This window comes from Lycorma delicatula, chromosome 4 (assembly GCF_047948215.1).
Source record: "Lycorma delicatula isolate Av1 chromosome 4, ASM4794821v1, whole genome shotgun sequence".
NCBI lineage: Eukaryota > Metazoa > Arthropoda > Insecta > Hemiptera > Fulgoridae > Lycorma > Lycorma delicatula.
The window spans coordinates 109,269,616-109,293,124 of NC_134458.1; the positions used below are offsets into that span (position 1 = coordinate 109,269,616).

The window sequence follows — 23,509 nt, forward strand, 5'->3', positions numbered from 1 at the left end:
ATCGATCTCAACTGTTAGATGTAGTGTACTACTTCGATGGTGTGCTCTGATTAATTTATTTGCTACTGAGAAAGAAAGAATGATCTTTTCAAAATTAAATGTTTAGTTAATTGAAAGATTGATTCATTGTAAAGTAAAATTTGTACGTTCTAAATAACATATAAGTAAATTAGATAAATAACTCGCAATTTAGTGTTGTCATATTGTCACACTTTTTACCATACGAAAAGAAAAGATAGCGCCACTATTAAGCTCCTATAAGCATCTGCTTCTGTACGCGTGTTTGTTTTGTGTGGTGTGCGATGGAAGTTTCTTTACTTTTTAATTGTTAGAGATATTATAGTTTTTCAAGTTTCAGTTTTGGATAAAGTTTTTCAACAATGTCTACAATATTAGAAAAAATAGCAACCATTGAGGCCGAGGTATGTCAGTTCGTATTACCAAACAAGTATTTTTTTTGTAGATCATTAACCTATAAAATATTTTTGTTGCATTAAGAAGGAAAAATCGTATAATCTTATTTGAAATATTATCGGCCTTTGAATAATGAGCTCATTAACCGTATTCATTTTTTTTATGTGTACGTTTTCTTGGTTGTATTCATACGGATTCTGGTTATTGCAATGCTTCTTGTCACCTGGCATAATTATTCGTGATTTTTTAATTTAATTTTACGAAAGAAAGTTTAAAATAATTTAAAATAGTTTTTAAAATATTTTACTAGCCAAGTTTACTGTATAAACACAATATTTTTTCACTCTTGATAATATATTTTCTATATAAGTGCAAAATAATTGCAAGTGACAGGCAATTTAGAAAGTAATAATGTCTGCATTTCTTTAAAACCAATGATTATGGGATTTCAAAGAAATCCCTTTGTTACATTATTATCATTTCTAGAAATATCTCAAATTTTTCTTGGAGATTCTATTGACAGTGTGGCACGGTTTTGAATGAAGTATTTAAAAGTTTGCTTCAATTACTTTCACATACATTTTTATTAACTGCCAACTGTACATTGTATAAAGTATAAACTTAACATATGAATACATGAGTTTATTAATACATCATAAACTGTTAAGTTGTAATAGTAAGGAAACTTAGATTCAGAATTCTTTTGCATGATCATTGTTGATAATATTTAAAATGTAAACTTCTATAACAATCTGAACCAAATTATGTAAGCTATTGAGGATTATAGATGAGTCGCTGAGAATGGTTGCTAAGATGACTGAAAATGTTCTTAAGGAAGTGATTTAAAAATTATTCGTTTTGGTATAAAGTTTAGTTATTAAATTTAAATATTTAGAGTATACAGTTATATGAACCTGTATACAGTAAAACTAAACAAACTATAATATGTAAAGTACTTAAATCGTGTGCTTATTTTAGTTAAATCTATTTCCTGTTATTAAACTAAGTATTTCAAAATTATGTGCTATATTTAATTTTTGTTATATGATTACAAAGGAAATTGACCTGTTAAAAATTTCACCAAGGATCTGTTTAAATGTTATAATTAAGTATCTGTAATGTTTAATAAACATAAAATGTCTTTTTATTATTACCCGAAGTGCAGCAATTAATAATTTTGTTTGTATTTATTTTTAAGATGGCTCGAACTCAAAAAAATAAAAATACAGCTGGACATTTAGGATTATTAAAAGCTAGGCTTGCTAAATTACGACGTGAGCTTATTACACCTAAAGGTGGTGGTGGTGGTACAGGTGAAGGATTTGACGTTGCAAAAACTGGAGATGCAAGAATTGGTTTTGTTGGTGAGAAGCATTTTTTTTATAATATATTATTAGACAGGAATAGTTTTCATTCATTTTTAACTGGGTAGTGTTGTTGTGGCTCACTTTTAAGAATTCATATTTCAATGTAATCTAGTGTTAACAAGTTTTCACCAACCACATTTAAATAATGAAACACATGGACATACAAAGAAATATTTCATTAAAAAATACTATCTGAACAGATCTCTTATTATGATTGTGATGGAAAAACCTGTGTTTACAAAATTATTAGTTGTAATATGATTTAAAACATTTTACAGTTGGGATTGTGTTTAGATTGGTTTTTGCTGTCAAGGGTAGGTGTTATTTTGTTCTGATTATGTTCATATGCATTGTTTTTGTTATTGTGAAGGAATTTCACTGTCTTTAAAAATTAGTGTTTGGTATGTATAAATTCTGCCAATTTGAATTTTATTTAGTTTTTTAATCATATTTATTAAGTTTTTATGTAATTGCAAAATGATGTCAATGTGTTTGATAAGAAATTTCTGTTCCACAGTAAAACCTTGTTATTATTCTCTAGTTCAAATAGAATTACAATGTTAAAGAAAAGTAAAAACGTAGAGGAAGATTTAATAAATCAACACTCATTTGTTCTGAAGGAATATAATGTTAATTGTCTTAATCAACCCCTATATTTCTGTGCTTGTGGCTTGTAATGGGTTTTTGAATTATATCCCAAAAGGAACTTACACCATCTCACGCATTGCCTAATTTGCACTACTTCTTTTGTTCTGTATTTTCAACAGACCAAATGTAGCCTACACATCTCAAATACAATCAGGACTGAGGTATGCAGTCCAGTAGCTCAAAACCAAAATCTTGTAAGCAAGGGATGTTGTCTGGTTTTCTAAGATAGATCATTATCCTAAAACTGAATCACAACTTCTGAAAGTTTATTGTACCTGTTGGATTTGAATTTAGGGTTTAGTTCTCACAGTAGTAGCTGTCACTGTTTAACATTATTTAATATATTGTCAACTTTTATCCAGAAATGCAATTTTTATTTTTTTATTGTGGGTAATTAGGAAAAATGTTAAAACTTTCCATTTACTTTAAGGTTCAGAATATGAACTTTGACAACAGTTATATTTATTATATGAAGTTAATCTCCTTTATCATAAATTTCAATTCTTTTTTGAATTACCAATTAATTCTGTTTGCTTCTGACTATTAGTTAATGTAGAACCTAGTATGATAAGACTTCTAGGCTTTGAAAATGTAGATGTAGTTTATATTCAACTCAGTTGGAATTTCTTCAGTTTTTATTTGCTGAAGCTGTATGAATCAGTAGCCGTGATATATATGTTGTGTCTTTAGTTTATAGTGTCAGATGTACTATAAAATTTTTATTTAACAAAAAGTAATTATTGTTGTTCTTCTCAGAAAGAAATTCAGCCCTTTTTTGAATTGATTTTTAGATCTTGCTTATTCAAGCAGCATTTGCTGTATTCTGTTAATAATCTCCCAGTTTCATCCACTCCTTTAAATGAAAAAAATACATCTGCTTTCATTTCCTGCTTGGTATACACAGCTACACGCTCATTCTGTTAACTTGGTTTCTGTGGAAACCTAAATAACATACCAATACTTTAAAGACACTGATAATCTATATGGTAATGGATAATATCAGAGAAGTCATTCTTATCAAACTGCTAATCAGAAAACTAAAATTATCCCGTTTACTTTATAACTTTTCTGTAGGAGCAGTATGTTTCACCAAGCTTCTCTTTATATTTATTATTATTTTTTTAAAACAGAGTTCTTTTTTAAATTCATTTGTTTGTAAATAAATATACTTTGTTAAAATATAATGCTTGCTGTATTATATTTTAATTAGGTGTATTTATTTTTCATAATTCTTGTTAGCCAAATTTTTTTTAATGATTGTTAATAGCCCATTCAGTAATTTTACCTACATTACCTAATCTAAGACCTATATTACTCTTTTCCAAAATTACCCATTCAGTAATTTTAGTTTACATTAAATTATAATATTTTTGCCACAAGTAAGTAGTGTTAGTTATTCAAATAAAAAATTCTATTTAACTCTAAGAAGTATCTGTTATTTCATGATAGGTTTTCCATCGGTTGGTAAGTCAACACTTCTAAGTAATTTAGCTGGTGTTTATTCAGAAGTAGCAGCTTATGAATTTACAACTTTAACTACTGTTCCTGGGTGTATTAAGTATAAAGGAGCCAAAATTCAGGTAAATTGAGAAAAATAATGCATAGAATATAATATCCTTTGGGTTTATTACATTATTAAACAAATTTATATTTGATTTTAGGATTTAATGAATGGAATTTTATCTTTTTGTAAATAAATCTTTTTGTAGGCCTAGCATAATGTGGATAGAATAATGCATAGATTTATTTAATGAAAGTATATATACCTTTTAAGTCATTTGATGGAATGAAATAAAATAACAAGGTGAAGTTAGTAGTTTTAACAGTAGTGGTTTTTGAAAAAAATAATAAATTTCATTGAAACTTCACTGTGTTGTTTTTTGGAACTTAAAACACTTAATTAAGAGGAGAAATTTATATAGAAATATTTACTGTAGTGGTTTAAGTGTTGGCCAGTTAATTTAAAATATTTCAAAATAAGTTCCATTTCTAATTTCTGATGATCTTCCATTTACTTGACATTACTGGCTTACAAGGAAATTACGATTATTAAAATATTGTGTTATATTGATAATCTTGAATCTTGTTTTATGAGGAGAAAAAAATACAATTTATTTAATAGTATTTGTCAATTAAGACAAATATTTTTTAAAGTATAGGAAAACTGATATGCTATTTTTAAATATGGCAATGTTCCTGATATTATCTCTTGTTAGTAGTATGTCAATTTCCAAGAAAAACGATGACAAAAAATTAAATCTGATAATGCTGGGAATTAGTAGTTTATACAAAAAAAAATGTGTCTAGAAGATAACCTCTTTCTTTTGAAAAAAAACATTTTTATTTTTTAATAAAAAATTGAGGAAGAGAAGTTCTACAGTTGTACATGGTACCACTATGTTAAATGAATAAATTAACAATTAATTTATTCCACCTTACCAGCACGTTGATATGTACTCTAGATCTTTCAATTTACTTGGAAGCCATCATCAGGATAAAATTAATACATTTAAAGTCAAAAGTTTAAAAAATCATAGTAAAATTAAAAAGTTTTAAAGACTTTTAGTTATATATACTATATAGTCATATAGTTTATATATATATATATATATACAAACTATATAGTCATATAGTTTATATATATATATATATACATACACATACACATACACATACACATACATTACAGAGCCAAATTACAGATAGTTGATCTTTTCTAGTCACAGACTGGAGTTGATCTTTTAAAGTCGCAGCGTAGACTACATTCAGTAGAAAATACTTTTGATTTAAAGACCAGTTTTAATGATTTCCTTTTTTTCTTTTTACCCTTGTCTAATGATAATCCTCTAAATAAATTTTAAGATTTTTACACTTAATTGTTTACCACATCATTTTGGTAATTAATAAGATTAAGATTATTATAAAATATATTTTAATAAAGAGAAGTGTTATATGTATTTTTTTGTCCTTATTGCAGTTATTAGATTTACCTGGTATTATTGAAGGTGCTAAAGATGGTAAAGGACGTGGTCGTCAGGTTATTGCAGTTGCACGTACTTGTAGTCTTATTTTTATTGTTTTGGATGTACTAAAACCATTGCAACATAAGAAACTTATTGAGCATGAATTAGAAGGTTTTGGATTACGACTTAATAAAGCTCCTCCAAATATTGGTTTTAGGAAAAAAGATAAAGGAGGAATCAATTTACAGACACTGGTATGCATTTTAATTTTATAGAGTAAAAATAGTATCAAATAATGAACTTCACGTATGGTAGTGTTAGTGGGAAGGCAATGTTCTGCCTTCCCATGCAGAACATTGAACAGTTCATGAGTTAACTAAACAGTTACATTATAATAATAATGTCTACAGGCATCATTTTCTTGTTAGGTTCTTATTAAGAACACACTCTGGCCTTCTGATCCATGGAAAGTCTGATTTCATGATCAAGAATTGCAGCTACCCCTACATACTCTGAATCAAAAAAGCTGTACTAGATATATGTTACTTATAGAATAACATATAAATCAATTAATTTACGTAACTGCTCTATTTTTATTTTTTTGCTTAGAATGTAGAGAAAAAATATCTACTGGCTATTATTATCAAAGATATAGATATAGAATACAAATACATATACATAGTTCTCAGGGATTCCAATCCAAAAATCATTGTAGTTCACCAACTTTCCAAAACCAGTAAAAGAATATAAAAATTAAGTAACAGTACCATGATGATTTAATATTGCTCTCCATTTTTCTTTTGATTGATTTTTGAACTATATTATTTAACAAAAGATCATAGTGGCAGTAGATATTTGATTATTGCAATCCTTGATAAAGGATGAATTTAAATAATTATTAATTCCATTTTATCTTGAGCTCAAATGATGAAGAAGCTTACATTAGTTTGTATGATTACAGACTTTACAAGAACATAGTTTCTACATTATATATATTTTTTTATATAAAGCTAAAAATATTTTAGTGATATGAATTCAAATAAAAGCTTGCATTCTGGTATATTAATTTATTAAAACCTCAGAAACATTGTCTAAGATGGCTTCTATGTTTTTTGCAATTTATGTATTTCATTTAATTATGGATTTTGTGGGCACGCTATGTTAAAATAACATTCATTATTTATTGTATATATGTAAAACACATAAACAATATAAAATAGTAACATTTGTTATATTCTGTTATAATTTTTTTTATTTATGTATTAATTGCTTTTAACTAGAAACATTTTATTTATTTAATGTAATTAATTTCTTAGTAATTTATAAATATTATTTTAATGTACATCAGTATATTAGTAAGTCCATTATTAAAAAAAAAAATTATTATTTTAGGTACCTCAGTCAGAGTTAGATTTAGAAACGGTTAGAACTATACTATCAGAGTATCGTGTCCCTAATGCAGATGTCACACTGAGATATGATGCGACCAGCGATGACTTGATTGATGTTATAGAGGGTAATCGTATATATGTTCCATGTATCTACCTTCTTAATAAAATTGGTACGTAATATTATGGTGATAGTAGTGCGCTATTATAGAATAATAATAACAATAGTAGTTATTAAATAAAACTGAAATGAATACCGTATGGTATTGAAATTAATTTGTCTCATCGTAAGCCTTTATTTGCAACCTAAAGCAAAATGCAACTTAATGCAGATTTGAATGTATAGGAGTGTACATGTTAATTTACCAGTTTTTCTGAAACACTGAAGTTATATATAATGCTCTCCTGGATAATTTTTACTGTTGCTGCATTTTTTTTTAATGAATGAAGCAACAAAAAATATGTCATTTATAAATCTACAATAACCTGAAATGTTTTTTTAAATTATTTTTTTTGAAGTTTAGGTAGTTTCTCTCTTTAAAAATTATAAAACTTTGTTGGTGAGGGAGTTAGCTAATCTTTGAAAAAATCTGTAATTACCTAGCCATAACTAATAATAATATGGTTGGAATTAGTGAGTTGAGATAAAAATGTAGAAAAAGTAAAATGAAAACTTTTTTTATGAATTTGAGGAGATAGAACTTCATAGAATTTTATAGAAAACAGAATTGGACTGATAGGCTAAATACTTAGGCATTGGTAAAACATACAGAAGTTCCAAAAATAAAAGCTCTAAAGAAGACATAGGTTACAGCATATCTAGAAAGATGTTGTATCATCAGATACATAGAGGATTACAGGTTTTGTAGAAAAGAAAGGAAGAGACCAGTATGTTTAAATTAGTCAATAACCAAAGCAGAAAAATACAATATAATAATAACACAAACATGGAATTATAGAAAAATTTGTAATTAATTAAAAAAAATCATTGTCATTATTTTAATATTGTTCTTAACTTCATTTTTCTGATAAATGATTTTTTAGTTGTAAGAATATGAAAAACATTGATAGCCATTTTTTGTGAAAATTAGCTTTTAAATAAATTAAAAATTTTAATTTAGATTATTTTATGTTCCAGGTTTTGTTAAGCCACTAGGTGGGATAATTTACCATTTTTCTCTGTATCCACTCATTACACTAACTCATTTTTAATTGGAAGTTTTTATCTTAGTTTTAACTAATTTTAATGAAATTTTTTTTCATTTGTTTAGATCAGATAAGTATTGAAGAGTTGGATATAATATACAAAATTCCTCATTGTGTACCTATATCTGCTCACCATAAATGGAATTTTGATGACCTACTAGAAAGAATGTGGGAATATTTGAAATTGATTAGAATGTAAGTATTTGTATCTATGAAATTGTACTCTATAAATGTTATAGTTATGTTTTGTGTGCTCATTTTGACAGTAATTTGTAATATAATATATAGAACAGAATCCAACTGTGCTGTTACATTAATCAATACTCATATATTGAAATAATGGTAATTTTTTTAGAGTGATAGAACTTTCAATAGGGATAGCTGTCATTGTTTTGTTTTGATGACATTTTGTTTTGTCATATCAGATCAGTGAGCATTGGCAAATGATCGTGGAAAGATTGTCGCTGCAACAACATTTACAAATTGTGCAAATATATTTTCAAAATCAATGTTCTGTTTGCCAAATGTATAAGCACTTTGTAATTTTTGTGGTGCACATAGTCATCCATCAGAGCAAAGTATTCGTTGAACTATTGATAAATTTCGAACAAAATTTATTCTACTCAATGAAAAACCAACAAGACAAAAAGAACTGTACGTACAGAAGAAAATATCAGTGCTGTCATAGACAGTGTTAAAGAAGATCCGAATATGTCTATTCATCACTGTTCTCAACAATTTGGACTTTATCCATCCACTACATTGAAAATTTTCCATAAGTTCTTTGTTTACACCCGTATAAGATGCAATTGGTGCAAGAACTGAAGCCACAAGACTATAATAAGCATAGTTTGTTTGATGAATGGTGCCTAAATCAGTTCGAAACCAACTTTTTTATTGAAAAATTTTTATTTAGTGACAAAGCTCATTTCTGGTTAAATGGTTACGTCAACAAGCACAATTGCCATATATGGAGTATGACCAATCCTCAGGAAATTCACAAGGCTCCATTACATCCTGAAAAAGCACTGTATTGTATGGTGTGGGTTACATGCTGGAGGCATCGTTGGTCCTTATTTCTTTAAAAATGAGGCAGGAGCGTGTGTTACTGTCATTGGTGATTGTTAGAGATAGATGATCAGTGATTATTTGTTTCCAAATTCACATGACATTGACCTGCAACAGTTTTGGTTTCAACAAGATGGTGCCACACCTCATACTGCTACCGAAACAATAGATTATTGAAAGAAAAATTTAGTGACAAAATTGTTTCACAAAATGCTTCAGTGAATTGGCCTCCTTGGCCTCCAAGATCATGTGACCTAATGCCAGTGGATTATTTTCTGTGGGGATATGTAAATTCTCTGGTTTATGCTGATAAACCAGCAATGATTAACGCTTTGGAAGCCAACATAACTCGTGTTATTAACAAAATACATTCCCAGTTACTTGAAAAAGTGGTTCAAAATTGGACTGATTGAATCTGGTTCCGCAAAGCTAGTTGTGGTGGACATATGCGGAAATTATTATAAAAATTAAATGTCAAAGTTGATCTTTCAAACAAAAACAAAATTGGCTTCAAATTTACTTTTTTATCTATTTTATTTCAGTTCAAAGTTCTATCACTTTAAAAAATACCTTATATATATATATATTTATATTATAATTAAACAGTAACAAGATACTAAATCAACACCATCTATTTCGTTAAATTTTCAAAAATAACTAAAGGTATTGTTGAAAACAACTTTACAGAACTTGCATATGATGCAACAAACAAATTCCAAACCATAATTAACAAATCTAAATAGCTAAAGATATGTCTCTCTTCTTTTTTTTTATAAAAAATTTCCTTAAACTCTTTCCAAGAATGCATAACCCAATATTCCTAATACTTCATTGTAAATTATCAAAATGCTCTTCTGTACTCAGATCGTTTGAAATAATAGATCTGTACACAAAGACCCTCAGATAAAAATGCATGTCGTTCTTTAAAATAAACTAAACTATTGCATAGTAAAAGAAAAACCTTTCAGTAATATTAAAATATTATTACTAAACAAGTTTACATTTTGAAACAAATATTACTGACGCTGGATGGTTTTTTAGTCCATAAAAAAAAAATGCATACAATCATTCCTAGTATATAATATACTGAAAAGCAACAATGACAGATACATTCATAAAAATTCAAATTCCTCACTTCCCATAAACACAGCTTTAAAAAGCATGATCCGTGTTCTACAAATTACTCAAACATATCAATATCAAGTAAAGATTAAATAGAGCTGAAGACATTTCAAATAAAACTCGTTACAAATAAAATGGATGCAACAATTCATTCACTGATTCTTAACACAAAATTAGTGAAAGTAAAAAAAGCAAAGATGACCAAAACAACATTTCACAGAAATTCAACCCTGTTTCCCCATATATCTGACTCTTGAATTCTTCTCTGATTAAATCCTGGTTGTTGTCTTTTTCAAACATTTTTGTTATTTTTAATTGTATTATTTTTTTAGTAAGTTGAAAAAATGCACAAGTAATATATTTATTAACTCAATCAAAACTTCATATTTGAAATAGGACCCCCCTCAGCTTCCCTCCAACTACTTGATCGTTTTTTTTTTTTTAATACTTAATAGATCACTTGTAATATACAGGCTCTTAATTTAAACCATTCTTAAGATATAAAACCAAATGTATTTTAACATCTTTATTTATGAACAATACACATATCCTTACTTTTTTTAATGAAAATTTAGTAATTTGTGTACAACATTCCTCTGGTTGTAGAGATGCGCAAACTCACTCTGACCAATAGAGATTTTTTCCTTCTGTTAGTGAATGGCTATTTTTTGGTGTTACTTGGCAGGGTCCTTAGCATGTATACAATTTTCAAATAGCATTTTATGGATGCGAGTATATAAAGGCAAATAAATAGTAAGTACTTTTATAAATTCTTTTTATAAAATGTTACGTAATGATGAAATGTAGAATATATATTTAAATTTTGTTAGTCCCATATATTATATTATGAGTTCTTTAAATAAACCGTACTGGATGAAGAAATATTTTCTTTGATTTTATTATTTATTATTGATTAATTATTATTTGAATAAAATAAAATGTAGAAACCTCCACTTTTGTTCTGATACCAATAAACATTATAACTGTCTGATAGGAAGTATTTGGACCACTTTTTTTTAAAGTGTTATCCCTTGTATAAAGATCTACGCTTAGTAAATTATCAATATACAAGACTACAAATAAAAATATTAGTTTAGTTCATTTACCAAAAGAGGAGATTAGATGCACTAACATTGAGATTGTACAGATCTAATTCATGCCAAACTGTAATGTTTCTCTCTGAAGACCATTAAATTGAGTCCTGAGAAACATAATAGCTTTTAAAATATTAGTATGTTAATACATAATATGGATAGAGATCCATATCTGGAGAATCTTGATAGAAACATAGAAGTTTTTTCAATTTGAATTTATTTTTGCAGACAAGTAATTAATGGATCATAATCTCAAATTAATGTTTTATATATTGTTTTTATATCCTGTTGCTGAGAGCATAAACTTTAAACAATATGATTGTTTTCAGTTTTCATTAGTGCAATTTTATAATCAGGCAGGATCCTCGCTAGTTGATGTCCTCTTAAAACTAGGAAAGTAATTTTTTTTATTAAATCTCCATTAAGAATTTTTTGGTTTTCTAGTTTTGAAAATTTTATTGCAAGTTTAGCTACTAATGGCGTACCTTTTGGAGGAGCCAGCAGTGACTTTGGTTTTACAGTTTCAGGTACTAAGGTTTGGGTCAAGTACTAGAGAAAGCGAAAGTAAGTGCAGCAGTTAGTAAAGCAACCTGTCCTATTAGGTTACATATTGTTACATTAGTTCTTTACAAAACAGCAGCCATTTTCAAGCATTTTTTTCACTGTGACAGAGATGTAGGATGTATTAAATTTGAAATAATTTTATTAAAATATTTATTATTAACTCATGCAACTGATGTGAATAGTTTAATACTTATTTTATAAAAATTGATGTGATCATTCTATAAACTTATAAGAGTAAAAACACATACTACTCCTAACAAATGTAAAGAAATAAATGGTAAAAAAAATGAATGTGAAGACAAATTAAAAGTAAAGAAATAAGTGGTTTCAACTATTGTTTGTAAAATAATGCCAGCTATTATTACTTTCAGATATACTAAACCTAAAGGACAGCTTCCAGATTATGAATCGCCAGTTGTTTTACACTCTGAAAGAAAATCTGTTGAAGATTTTTGTAATAAATTACACAGGTCTATTGCCAAGGAATTTAAATAGTAAGTCATCAGTTTTCATTTTTAAGACATTATGACACTTTAATTGTAAAACAATAATTATTTATGAGCTGCCTGACAAAAGGATATTCTTTAAACTAACTTTTTTAATGTAAACTTTCTGAAACAAATGTTTTTGTCATTGAAATTTTGTTTTTAGACTGAATTCCTTGATGTGGTATGTAATGGTATAATGAATCATTTAACCGACCTAGAGCAAAGTTGTTGATTATATCTTAAAAATCTGTTAGGTGTTCCCTCTATCTGGAGCAGCTTAATGAGTGTATTTGGAAATAATGAAGTGTATGTGTGTATATATATTTATATAGAAGTTGGAATAAAATACTAATTCAGAATTAAATCCATATTTAATAAATGATTTAATTTAATCATTAATATTTAGCTGTACTAAACATGGTTACTTTTTGGATTATGATGATAACATTTCATAATTTATTATACTTTGTAATCAGTACACTATAAAAAATTAATTTAAGTTCTGTTAGGCTTTTATGATTTTGTTTTTAAGGCTATTATGTTAATCTGTATAATCCAAACAAGGAATAGTTTAAAAATTCCAGACAGTTTAACTAATCGATCAGACATCATGATTACACTGCTAGATAAAAAAAAAAAAAAAACAATTTTTTCAATGTTTCTCTAAGTGTGATACCATTTCTTGAATTGCATTTTTGCGTACATTACAGATCTGTAAATACAATTTTTCTATCGCCCTTAGTTTTAAATAAATTACACTTCAAAAAAATTAAGGTAAAATATAGTTAAAATGCAGGTAATTGTAGGTAATAGTTAAAATGTAAGGTAATATAGTTAAAAATTTTGTAAAATTTTTAATTGCGCATGACCATACCTGTGTTAGAATGATTTCACTGACTTTTCTTTTATAAATAGCCTCAGGCACTTCCTGAATTAATGTCCAACAGTAGAATACTAACAACAAAAGAATACTACTAACAGGCTAGCATGTTAGTATTCCATTTCCCTTTATTGCAGCTTTCCATAACCGAAATGTTTTGGTGGAAATGTTCACTGTGTTCATCACTTATGTCTTCGAGGTTGTCCTGGAAAAAATCCAGTTGTGAGTGGAGGAAATGTATTTTCAAAGACTTTGCATCCCATAGCTCTGTATGAAGTAAGAAGTTGATTAAAATCCTGGTAATTTTCAGATTTTTGTTTGCCGAGAAATTTTTTGCAAATGTCTTTAAATGAAGCTCTAGATGCACTTTCTACATTATTTAACATATAGTTAAGTGCATCATCTTTGACCAACTCTCTTATTTGAGAACCAACAAATATTCCTTTTTTAATTTATCCGTCACTTTCATTCGGAAATTTCTGCCTGATGTAAAAAACTTGGGGACTATCCTTCATTGCTTTTATAAAATTTTTCATTATTCCTAGCTTGATATGGAGACAGGGTAAAAATATTTTTTTGGGTTCAAGTAAGGGCTCATGAATAATAATTTTCCCATTTGGAGTTAAGTTGTCTCGTTTCTTCCACTCTTTGGTAACATAATGTTTATCCAGCTCAGCTGTCCCATTCGCAAAGAAAACACATGTACTTAGTATTGCCTAACTGCTTGCCTAACAAAATAGCTATAACTTTCAAATCACCAAATATGTTCCAGCTATGTTTTTTATAGTGTATTTCTTCAAGGACGTCTTTCATCACATTGTATCATCTCTCTTTCAAATTAATACCATAAGCGATTTGTATCGAAGCATATTTGTTACTGTTATGTAGCGGAACCATTTTTAAACTACACTTGGATGAATCTATGGAAAGGCGCCAGTCCTCAGGTTTATGAACTTGTCCTAAGTGCAACATAAGCTCATCAGTGTTTGTGCAATAAACCAAATTATTTTCATCAACAAAGTACTGAAAAAGTTTCTTTTGTCAGCGTTGAAAGCCCGACATTTTTTCACTTGATTTTATTTGACTTTTTTCTATTTGATTTTATGGTAAACTCACCATGTACATATCAAAAGGCATCCACATAATTTACAGCGTTTCGAGGTATTATTACACTGCATTGTTAACAAACGTATGACATTAATAAGACTGAACAAAATTAATTCATTCCTAAATCCTTAATACAAACAACACAGCTAGCTGTGTTTTCAGCTACATGTTTTGACCTGCACAGACATTAACCAGAAACTACAAAACGTACAAAAATCTGGGACTATCCTTCTTCATGGCTTTTACAAAATTTTTCATTGATATTGATAGGGGATAAAAATATTTTTTTGGGCTCATGAATAATATTTTCCTGTTTGGAGTTAAGTTGTCTCATTTCTTCCATTCTTTGGAAACATAATATTTATCCCTAGCTTGGCTGTCCCATTCCCAAAGAAATACATGCACTTAGTATAGCCTAACTGCAAAGTGGCTTAGATTTCTGCGATTTGGTTCTTCATTTTGTCCATGAAGGCTCTTCAGTATTAGATATGATGTCAAAATTTGTGACTATGATATGATTTAATTCTTTGTCTATTACTGTTTATTTACAGCTTACAAATTATATTAACAAAGGTAAACAATAAAAATGAGCTAACAAAATACAACATAGGAGCTTAAAACGCTAACTATACGTTGAAAAATGAAAAAATTTCTTTAATTAAAATTTCTTGAAAAAGTTTTTCAAAAATGGTGGGTGATAGAAAGATTCTGCGTTCATATTCGTTTTCAGCATCAAAATACAAATTAAAATCATTTATCGCATGTTAGGAAACAAAAATTATGTGTTATATTTAAGGATTAACTGTTTTCTTCCATATGAGGTCATTTTGACTTGGAGAACAGATAAAGATTGTTAGAGAAGAGGTGTGAGATAGGAAAAGATAAAGTAGTGCATGATACTTACATCATTATGGTTTTTGGAAGGAAACAAAACAGGTGATGTTAGTAGGAAAGAAGGTTGGTTTACAAACACTTGCGTCTTGTCTTTCCGGACTTTTGTATATTGACTTGAAATACTGAAAAGCAAGGTAACAAATTTAGGGTATTTTAGAGATCTGTGGAGATTAGTTATTGGAGATAAAAATAATGGACAGTGTAAGAAGCTGCTAATGAAGAACGGGAACAAAGAAAAATACAGCAACCAAAAAAAAAATTGAAATGGGCTGTTGGCTGGACATTATACAAATCAGAAACTAGTAGAGTGATAAAAGCAATGTACTGTATAGCTGAAGAGAATAAAAGATTGCTGTTGCCATAAAATAAGATAAAGAAATGAAATTCAGAGGTATACTTGGAAGATTTGACAAACTTTAGCAAGAGAGAAACAGGAATGACAAACATTAAAAAGATGTCTTTACTCTCCAGTAGAATACTACAGAGTAATACCTGCATGGATTTTTATAACTTTAATAAAAATTTACATTTACAAAACGAAATGTTTGATTACTAATACTTATATTATGAGTAGTTTGAGATAATTTTCAGATTGATAGTTCTACTTAAAATAAACCAGCAGAGATATCGTGTTTAACACTTATTTGACTTCTATATACAATAATTTATTTTTTTATAAAGCATTTTTATTAATTTTGAGCCGCATTCTGTCATCTTATACTGACAGCAGTTATGTTGTATGTAATTAATAACGTTGTACTTTATTGGGTAGCCACGACTTCAAAAAGAAATTTATTGTATTTTTGTCATCAATTATGATATTTTTTAGCAGATTTCTAAAAAATTTAGAAATTGCTACTGCACCTGATCAAAAAAAGTGTGTGTGTAAAGATTCTTTTGTACGCTCCGCTGGATGCAAATCCTAACTGATTTTGACAAAATTTGGTGGAGTGATTTAAACCTTTTCATTTTAGAGTCCTATTGAATTTCAAGTGAATTGGTCCACAGGAACTAGAGTTTTTTTTTTATAACTTCTCTACTCCTCTGGGCCCCCCCCCCCCCCCCCGACTTGATGGTATTACGCCACCCAGGGGAGTGTCCGTTACTCTAATAGGCCCTCCCCACCTACCGGCTATATACCGGCATGGCCAGAGTTAAGAGCCAGAAAACGGTTTTTGGTTACATTTTCAGTTTTTTTTTCATTTTACTATTGTGCACTATTAAATCATGCAATTAAATTAATGCTTTCGTGGCTCCATTAAGCCGATGTTAATTAGCTTAATATTTAAAATAAAAAAAATTAGTAAAAATTAAATAAAATTGAATTTGCTGCTATCATCTAACCTATTTGATATATACCTAAATGGAACTGTAATTTTCATGAAAATATTAGCTTAAGTGCATGATTTAATTCAGTGGTGACAGATAATGGAGAAGATCCCTTTTTTGACCTTAAATTGAGCGTAACTCAAGAACAACTCAACCAATCTTCATCAAATTTTCTTATCCACAACTTCAGATACACAGCTACAGCATATCTAAATTTCAATGAAATTAATAATTTTTGAGATTTTTGAGCCATAAAATTTTATACATATATTTGTATATTCATATAATACTTGGTGCTGGGCCAAGTCGACTTGGTCCAGTAAATGGTAATGGGGGAGTTATGATTAGTTCGTCCATTGGAATTGAGCCAAGCTTTCCCTTAGCTGTATTTGGATTCCACTATATGTCCGCTGTAGTACTTCAGTTTTTCAATAATCCAAAATGTGATTTGGTATGAAGGAAAGGGGTTGGTGTCCAAAAAATCAGTTTTGAAATTTTAATAATTTTGAAACATGATATTAATATAACAAGAAAAAAAACACCAGTAGCAATATTATTTTCAAAAATCATTGTAGCAGTGCACACCATCCTTTCCAACTTAACTAAAACCAGAAATCCATCCACTCTTCTGATGCACTCACTGTGACATTTTAAAAAAAAATAAATTGTGTTATTGATAATTTTCATATTATAAATACAAATATTTTTAAGTAGAGAAAAATTGAAAGTTGTAGAAAAACCATCAGTTTTTGGTTTTAATTAATGTTTTTTTTTTTTTTTTTCAAAATGGTGAGAAATTATAGAATAAGATTTATCTTATTCTAAAATTATAAAATGTGGTCTATTTTATAATTATAGACTTTTCCAGAATTATAACATTTCTTAATTTTGTAAAACATACAAAAGTGAGGTTTACTATTGTTTTACTCTAATTATTATTTAAATTATTTTTTTGCCCAGTACTTAAGCAAAAAAAAAAATGTTAATAGTAAAGATATTATTATATTAATTTGGATTTGTTATTTATATATTGATAAATACAAAATAAAAATTATTTTTTACTTAATTCATAAATACTTCCATTTAAATTTATTAGAGTGTCATAATTTTTTATTTCAAAATTTTTCTCAAATCTTCATAATAGTCTTTTTGTCATCTTCAACATATTTTAGGCTTTCCTGTGAAATTCTTTATTTGTCAAAGTTTATTTCAGCTTGGAAATATGATGGACTCAATTTGGTAACTATATTTCCTGAACTATATACGAGGTGTGATCAAAAAATACGGTGAATCAATTTTTATAGCAGCAACTGCCGACGCTACATTCATATGCTGTAATTTATCCAATAACATGATCAACTGAGACAGTCAGGGACTAGTTGTAACACGTTCGAGCTTGCCAGTCAGCTGCCAGAGCCGCTAGAGTGAGGTTGTGGTGTTTATCATCGTGTCTGTCGCGCAACATGGATTTTGAACAACACATTAACAGTTTTGTTTTAAGTGCAAAAGAGTGCCAAAGAAGCTCACGAAATGTTAGAATCGATGTATGGCGATAATGTGGTAACTTTAAAGACTGTGTACAAGTGGTATGACCGATTTAAAAATGGAAATGAGTCTGTTGAAGACGAACAGCGTGCGGGACGTCCAGTAACCTCAAAAACAGTTGAAAATGTGCAAAAAGTGGAAACAATGGTTCGTTCAAACAGGCGAATGACTATGCGAGAGCTATCGGAAGACCTTAACATCTCGTGTGGATCTGTTCAAAGCATTTTAACTTTTTACGACGTACAAAGAAAGCGACCAGAAAAAATGGACCAATGGCTTCCTTCTTCACCACGACAACGTGCCGTGTCACACCTCGTTTCTCATTCGTGAGTTTTTGGCCGAAAAAAGTGTTCCTGTCTGTCCATATCCGCCATACTCACCGGATTTAGCACCATGCGACTTTTGGCTCTTCCCAAAAATTAAAACTGTGCTTAAAAGAAAACGTTTTGACACCATTGCTGACATTGAGAGGGCCACGACCGAGCAGCTGAAAGCCCTTCCGTAAGACGCCTTCCAGAAATGCCTCCAGTCATGGAGTCAATGTTGGGATAAGTGCATTGCTAGCCAAGGACAGTACTTTGAAGGAGATTAAATCGAATTCTATGTAACCTTATTACTTTTTTTAATAAAAAATTATTCGCCGTATTTTTTGATCACACCTCGTATTGTATCTGATTGATATACGTATTAGTTGAGAGAGTAGGTCTGAAAGTTTCCAATAACAACCCTAGAGCGCATGTAGTTGTGTAAACGACATTAGAGTGCTTGCGTCGCCATTATGTGTCGGTTGTGTATAAGATGGTTTCAGTGCGACACAAAGTTTTCTGTGTTCTTGAGTATAGCAAGTCTCAATCGGAAACTGCAGTGCAGCATGCGTTTTGTCTCCAACAAGGAAGAACATATGTTCACCAGTTTGAACAAACAGGGTGTCTGTAAAGGCTAGAGCACAGGCCGACCACATTTGCTCTTGCCTTTAAAGTTCATATAAACATAGTTCAGAAAATGTTTGTTGGCAAGTTTCAGCTTGTAAAACATTTAGCCCTGCTTTCTGCTCCCAATGTGAAATCAAACCGTACTAAAATTCTTGGGGTACAAATCAAGGTTTAAACTTGGTGCTTCCTTATGGTTTTTGATATAAGAAATTGAATATAATTAGTCCCAAACCTCTATCTCACTTAGGTTTTAAGAAAAACTATGTAAAACACATAAACGTTTTGTTAGAAAATACACTTTTTTAGGTAAGGAATAAAATAACTTTGTAAAGAATTTTCTAGTTACCTTTGAAGAGAATTTAATTCTGAGAAAATTGATGTAAACAACCTAAGTTAAAATTAAACAAAAATTTGAAAAGTTCAACTTTAATTAGAAACAAAGCACACAAACTGGATCGGAAAAGTGATAAAAGTTTAAACAGAATAGTTCAGCTAGGCCAATCCATGCTAACCGGGCACGTCTAAAATCATTATTGTTAATAGTAGCTTCAACTTTATTATAGATTCCCAATTCTTCTTGTGTATCAGTATGAATGGAATAGACTAATGACTTCATCCAACCCCCCAAAGAAAAACATTCGCTGATGTGAGATGAGGAGATCAAGGTGGCCATTTTGCTGGTCTGTTTAAACCAATCCTTTGCTTACTAAATATATTATTTAAATGATTCATCTCATCATGACAGTAGTGAGCAGGTGTGCTATCATTGAAAAACCACATCTGCACTTCATCTGCAAAAGGAATATCTTCCAAGAGTTCCATCAGATTTATTTGAACCTTGACTAAGAAAAAAGGGACTATGAAATTATCACCAACAAGGTCACATCACAAATAGATGAAAAGTGTGTTGGAAATGACTTGTAGTCTCATGGGAATTTTCTTCTGCCCCAAGTTTATAATTTGCTATGTCATTTCTTGTAAACAGGATTAATCAGTAATTAGAATACTACTGAAGAAATCAGGATGATGTTTACATTTTATATTTAACCATTGACAGAATTTCATCCGTTTATCAAAATCAGGTGGTAATAACTTGTATATGTGTTGTACAAAATGGGTATAATTGTTGTTTCCATAACGTTTGCCACACACTTGACTGCAAAACATGAAACTGTGTGACAACTTTCTGGTGCTTGAGGTGGAAGATACTTGTACCGCACTCAGTATAGCTTCTTGCTATCCAAAAAAGAGTGTATGTAAAGTCTAGTAATAATGTTTATAGGTGATTTTTCAAATGATTATTTTACAAATGTATTTTCAGTCTTGCTACATACTGTATAACTTTTTTATGATTAATTCACCACATAATCGTAAGCTCAACTCATATGTGCATCGGAATATGGAATGAAAAATTGCTATGCGTAACTGGTATTTGAATCCAGGACCTTCCAGATGAACTGCTGAGACAGTACTACTCCTCTATGGAGTTGGTTTTTCTTCTAATTACAGTGTAACAATTAAAGTATTATTTCTAGTGAATATCTGTAAATGTACAATATATTTACATATGTATTTTATCTATTTACTTTTTAATTGTGCCTTTTATTAGCCTATGTTTATACATTTAAAACTAACAGACCAGCATCTTTCTTTAAGAGTAACATAGCAGTTTTTTATATTCATTATAAATAAATATTATACATAATATTTAAAATTACTGTGACCTCAAAAGTTTTAAGTTATTGTTTGAAATTTGATAGGAAATTTATTTTTTAAACATTAATTCTTTCAAAATGTTCTATTTGAAAGTATGGGAGGATGACCCTTAAATAATTTTTTTCTAATTGTAGCTAGCATCTGACAAAGGACAGAGAGTTCACCCAGCTGTAATAGAGAAGTTTTGAGATATATATTTTTCTGTCAGATATAAATCATTTTTTATATTTTTATTTTATTTGCTTTTTGTTTCTAGTGCCCTTGTGTGGGGTTCATCAGTGAAACATCAGCCGCAAAAGGTTGGAAAAGATCATATCCTAAATGATGAAGATGTAGTACAGATTGTAAAGAAGGTTTAAGTGGTGAAAGTTAAATTGATTAAATAAATTACATTAACTTATAACTAATTTTGATTATTTTGTCAATTTTATTAATAAATAAAAATTTTTGAGGAAAAAAATATTTATTTTGAATGTATATGAAATACTATTTTATGATTGAAAATTGTTGTTCATTTTTTACTGTTCATTTTCCTTTTCAAAAGTTATTATCTGTATATCTTTCCTTTTAAATATTTAGCTTGCTGATTTAAACAAAATAGATGTGTGTTTCAAGTCAGTCCTGCTGTTCAGCATTTTTTGGTACTTCATGTTTAATTTTCATTTAGTATATTTTTGTTAAATTTGTTTTTTATGGGTATTTTGAGAATGTACACTATACACTGCATTGTGTATAATTCATTGGTACATATTATTTAATTTCTTTTGTTCTTGAACCCTTTTATTTATATCAGTAATGATTGCATTCATTATATGAATCCTTTTATCATCTATTGCATTCTGTTGCTAAATATTTGACCAGTACAACTAAATGTTTTTAAATCGTTTTTCTTTCTGATTATTGGTTTATTTTCACTTGTATGAGATTAATTTTCTCTGAAATCTATTTTACTTAGATAAATAATGATGAAAAGTAATTATGTCATTTGCTTCCCAGTAAGTACAATTAAGTTTATTTATACAAAAACTAAATGAAGAGTGTTTGCTGAATGTTATTTTATTTAAATGTATGTTTCTTGAACAATATTTAGGAAGTTTCTCAGTATTTTAAACGTTCATAACTAATAATCTGAGAGTGATGAAGAAAAACTGATTTAATTTTAAGATTCAGCGTAATAAATACATTCTAATTCATCTACTTTTATCTCAGTTCCAAATTTTTTTTTCACCTGTGTTATTTGAGATTCAGCTTTGGGATGACCTCATTTTAAATTCTACCAGCTCTGTTACATTTAAAATCACAGATTTTCGTAATTATGTCCAATGAAATTTATTATTGCGCCTTACACTTGAAGCATAAATTACTGGAATATGTTTTGATAGCTTTACTTTAACTAAAAAATAAAGTATTATTGAGTACTACATGATATTTTATCTTTTAAATTAAAATGCTGCAAAATATACATACTGCATGATTAAGAATAACAATTAAGATGTTCACCATATTCATCTGTGGGGAGCCATATAACACTGTAAACTTTGCAGACATGCAACATGAATAACGCAGTGTTCCTTTTGTAGAGGGACAGAATCAAGGTAAGTCTGGAAAAAAGTAGTTATTAGAACATACATACACAAGACAAAAATAGTAAATAGTTGCTTTAAATTCAGTTTGTAGTTTTTTGTTGAAAAATTGATGGCTCAAATCTATTAGCGTATCTCTACTCAACAATAAAAATCAAAAAAATAATATGTAATTTTTTTTTTGTTGTGATTTGGGAAAGTAAACAGTACAACAGAAGAGTAGGCTGACAAAAATATGCAATACTGAATACACCATCAATTATTATCTTACATTAGAAGTAAAAAAAATCCTTACTTGTCAATGGTTAGAGTTAAAAATTTCTATGACTACAATTCAAAGTTTCCTCCTTAAGTTTTTGTGTCTATATGCATATAAAATTCAACTTAGACAAGTTTTCAGGGATGGTAAAAGCTTAAATGTATTGAATTTATTAGTTTTATTCTTATTGAAATCAAAAATTTGAATTTTTTACTCTTGCGTTTTGTATGCAGATAGTACTATGAACTGTAGATTAATCATCACACTTTAGAATTTGATCAGAACTAAACATTGATAGAAAAGTACTTTCAGAAAGTTTTGTCTGATTGAATTACTATTGCATGATAAAGTTGTAAGTTATATCTAGTAGATTATTGCAGGGAATATTTGTGCTAGTGAGATTATATTTTTTCTCAAATTGAACATGTTAATAGAGAAAGAAGGTGTGTTATTTTAATGAAGGGTGTTGCTTTGGTTTGTTGCAGCCTTTCTATGGGCAGAACCTTTTAAAATCCTGGTTTCCGAAATAGTTGGAATGATTGTTTACCCACTTCTTTTCCACCAACAAAGTCCAAGGAACATTGTCTCTGGGGATAAACTGATAAACTTTTATACAAAAAAGATTCCAAATTTGATGTACCTTTTGCAAAGGATTACTGCAGTTGTTATTTGACATGTGTAATGCCAGAAATGGAGATCATATTGAAACTTATTAAGTTCTTTCTTTGCTTAGTCTCCTATAATGCAATCTCTGATGGTTTTTTTTTCTATTTATGAGCTGTGTTTGGTATAGATTGTGTTTGGATTTTTTTAAATTAAAATGTAATATTGCTGTAGTGTACTTTTATTACTGATCAGTTGGGGTACAATAATGTACAATTTTTTTTAATTTAGTGAAGAAAATTTTTAATCAGATGATTTTTTAAAGATTATTTTGCGGTT

The 23,509-nt window shown here is 28.9% G+C and overlaps 1 protein-coding gene across 1 annotated transcript; it reads left to right on the forward strand.

The window, feature by feature from the left end:
- Positions 1 to 234: 234 nt before the first annotated feature.
- On the forward strand, positions 235 to 21,223 carry 128up (GTP-binding protein 128up). Its single transcript, XM_075363897.1, has 8 exons — positions 235 to 422; positions 1,613 to 1,778; positions 3,879 to 4,009; positions 5,407 to 5,646; positions 6,785 to 6,953; positions 8,052 to 8,181; positions 12,206 to 12,328; positions 20,982 to 21,223. Exons 1-8 carry the CDS (start codon positions 381 to 383, stop codon positions 21,082 to 21,084), a joined length of 1,104 nt encoding a protein of 367 aa, XP_075220012.1. The 5' UTR covers positions 235 to 380; the 3' UTR covers positions 21,085 to 21,223.
- Positions 21,224 to 23,509: the final 2,286 nt, after the last annotated feature.

Bases quoted from the DNA above. Each gene is read 5' to 3' on its own strand.
- 128up (XM_075363897.1), top strand. From the start codon at position 381: ATGTCTACAATATTAGAAAAAATAGCAACCATTGAGGCCGAG. The intron at 1,779-3,878 runs GTGAGAAGCATT...ATTTCATGATAG, and splicing joins TGCAAGAATTGGTTTTGTTG to GTTTTCCATCGGTTGGTAAG. The intron at 8,182-12,205 runs GTAAGTATTTGT...TATTACTTTCAG, and splicing joins TATTTGAAATTGATTAGAAT to ATATACTAAACCTAAAGGAC.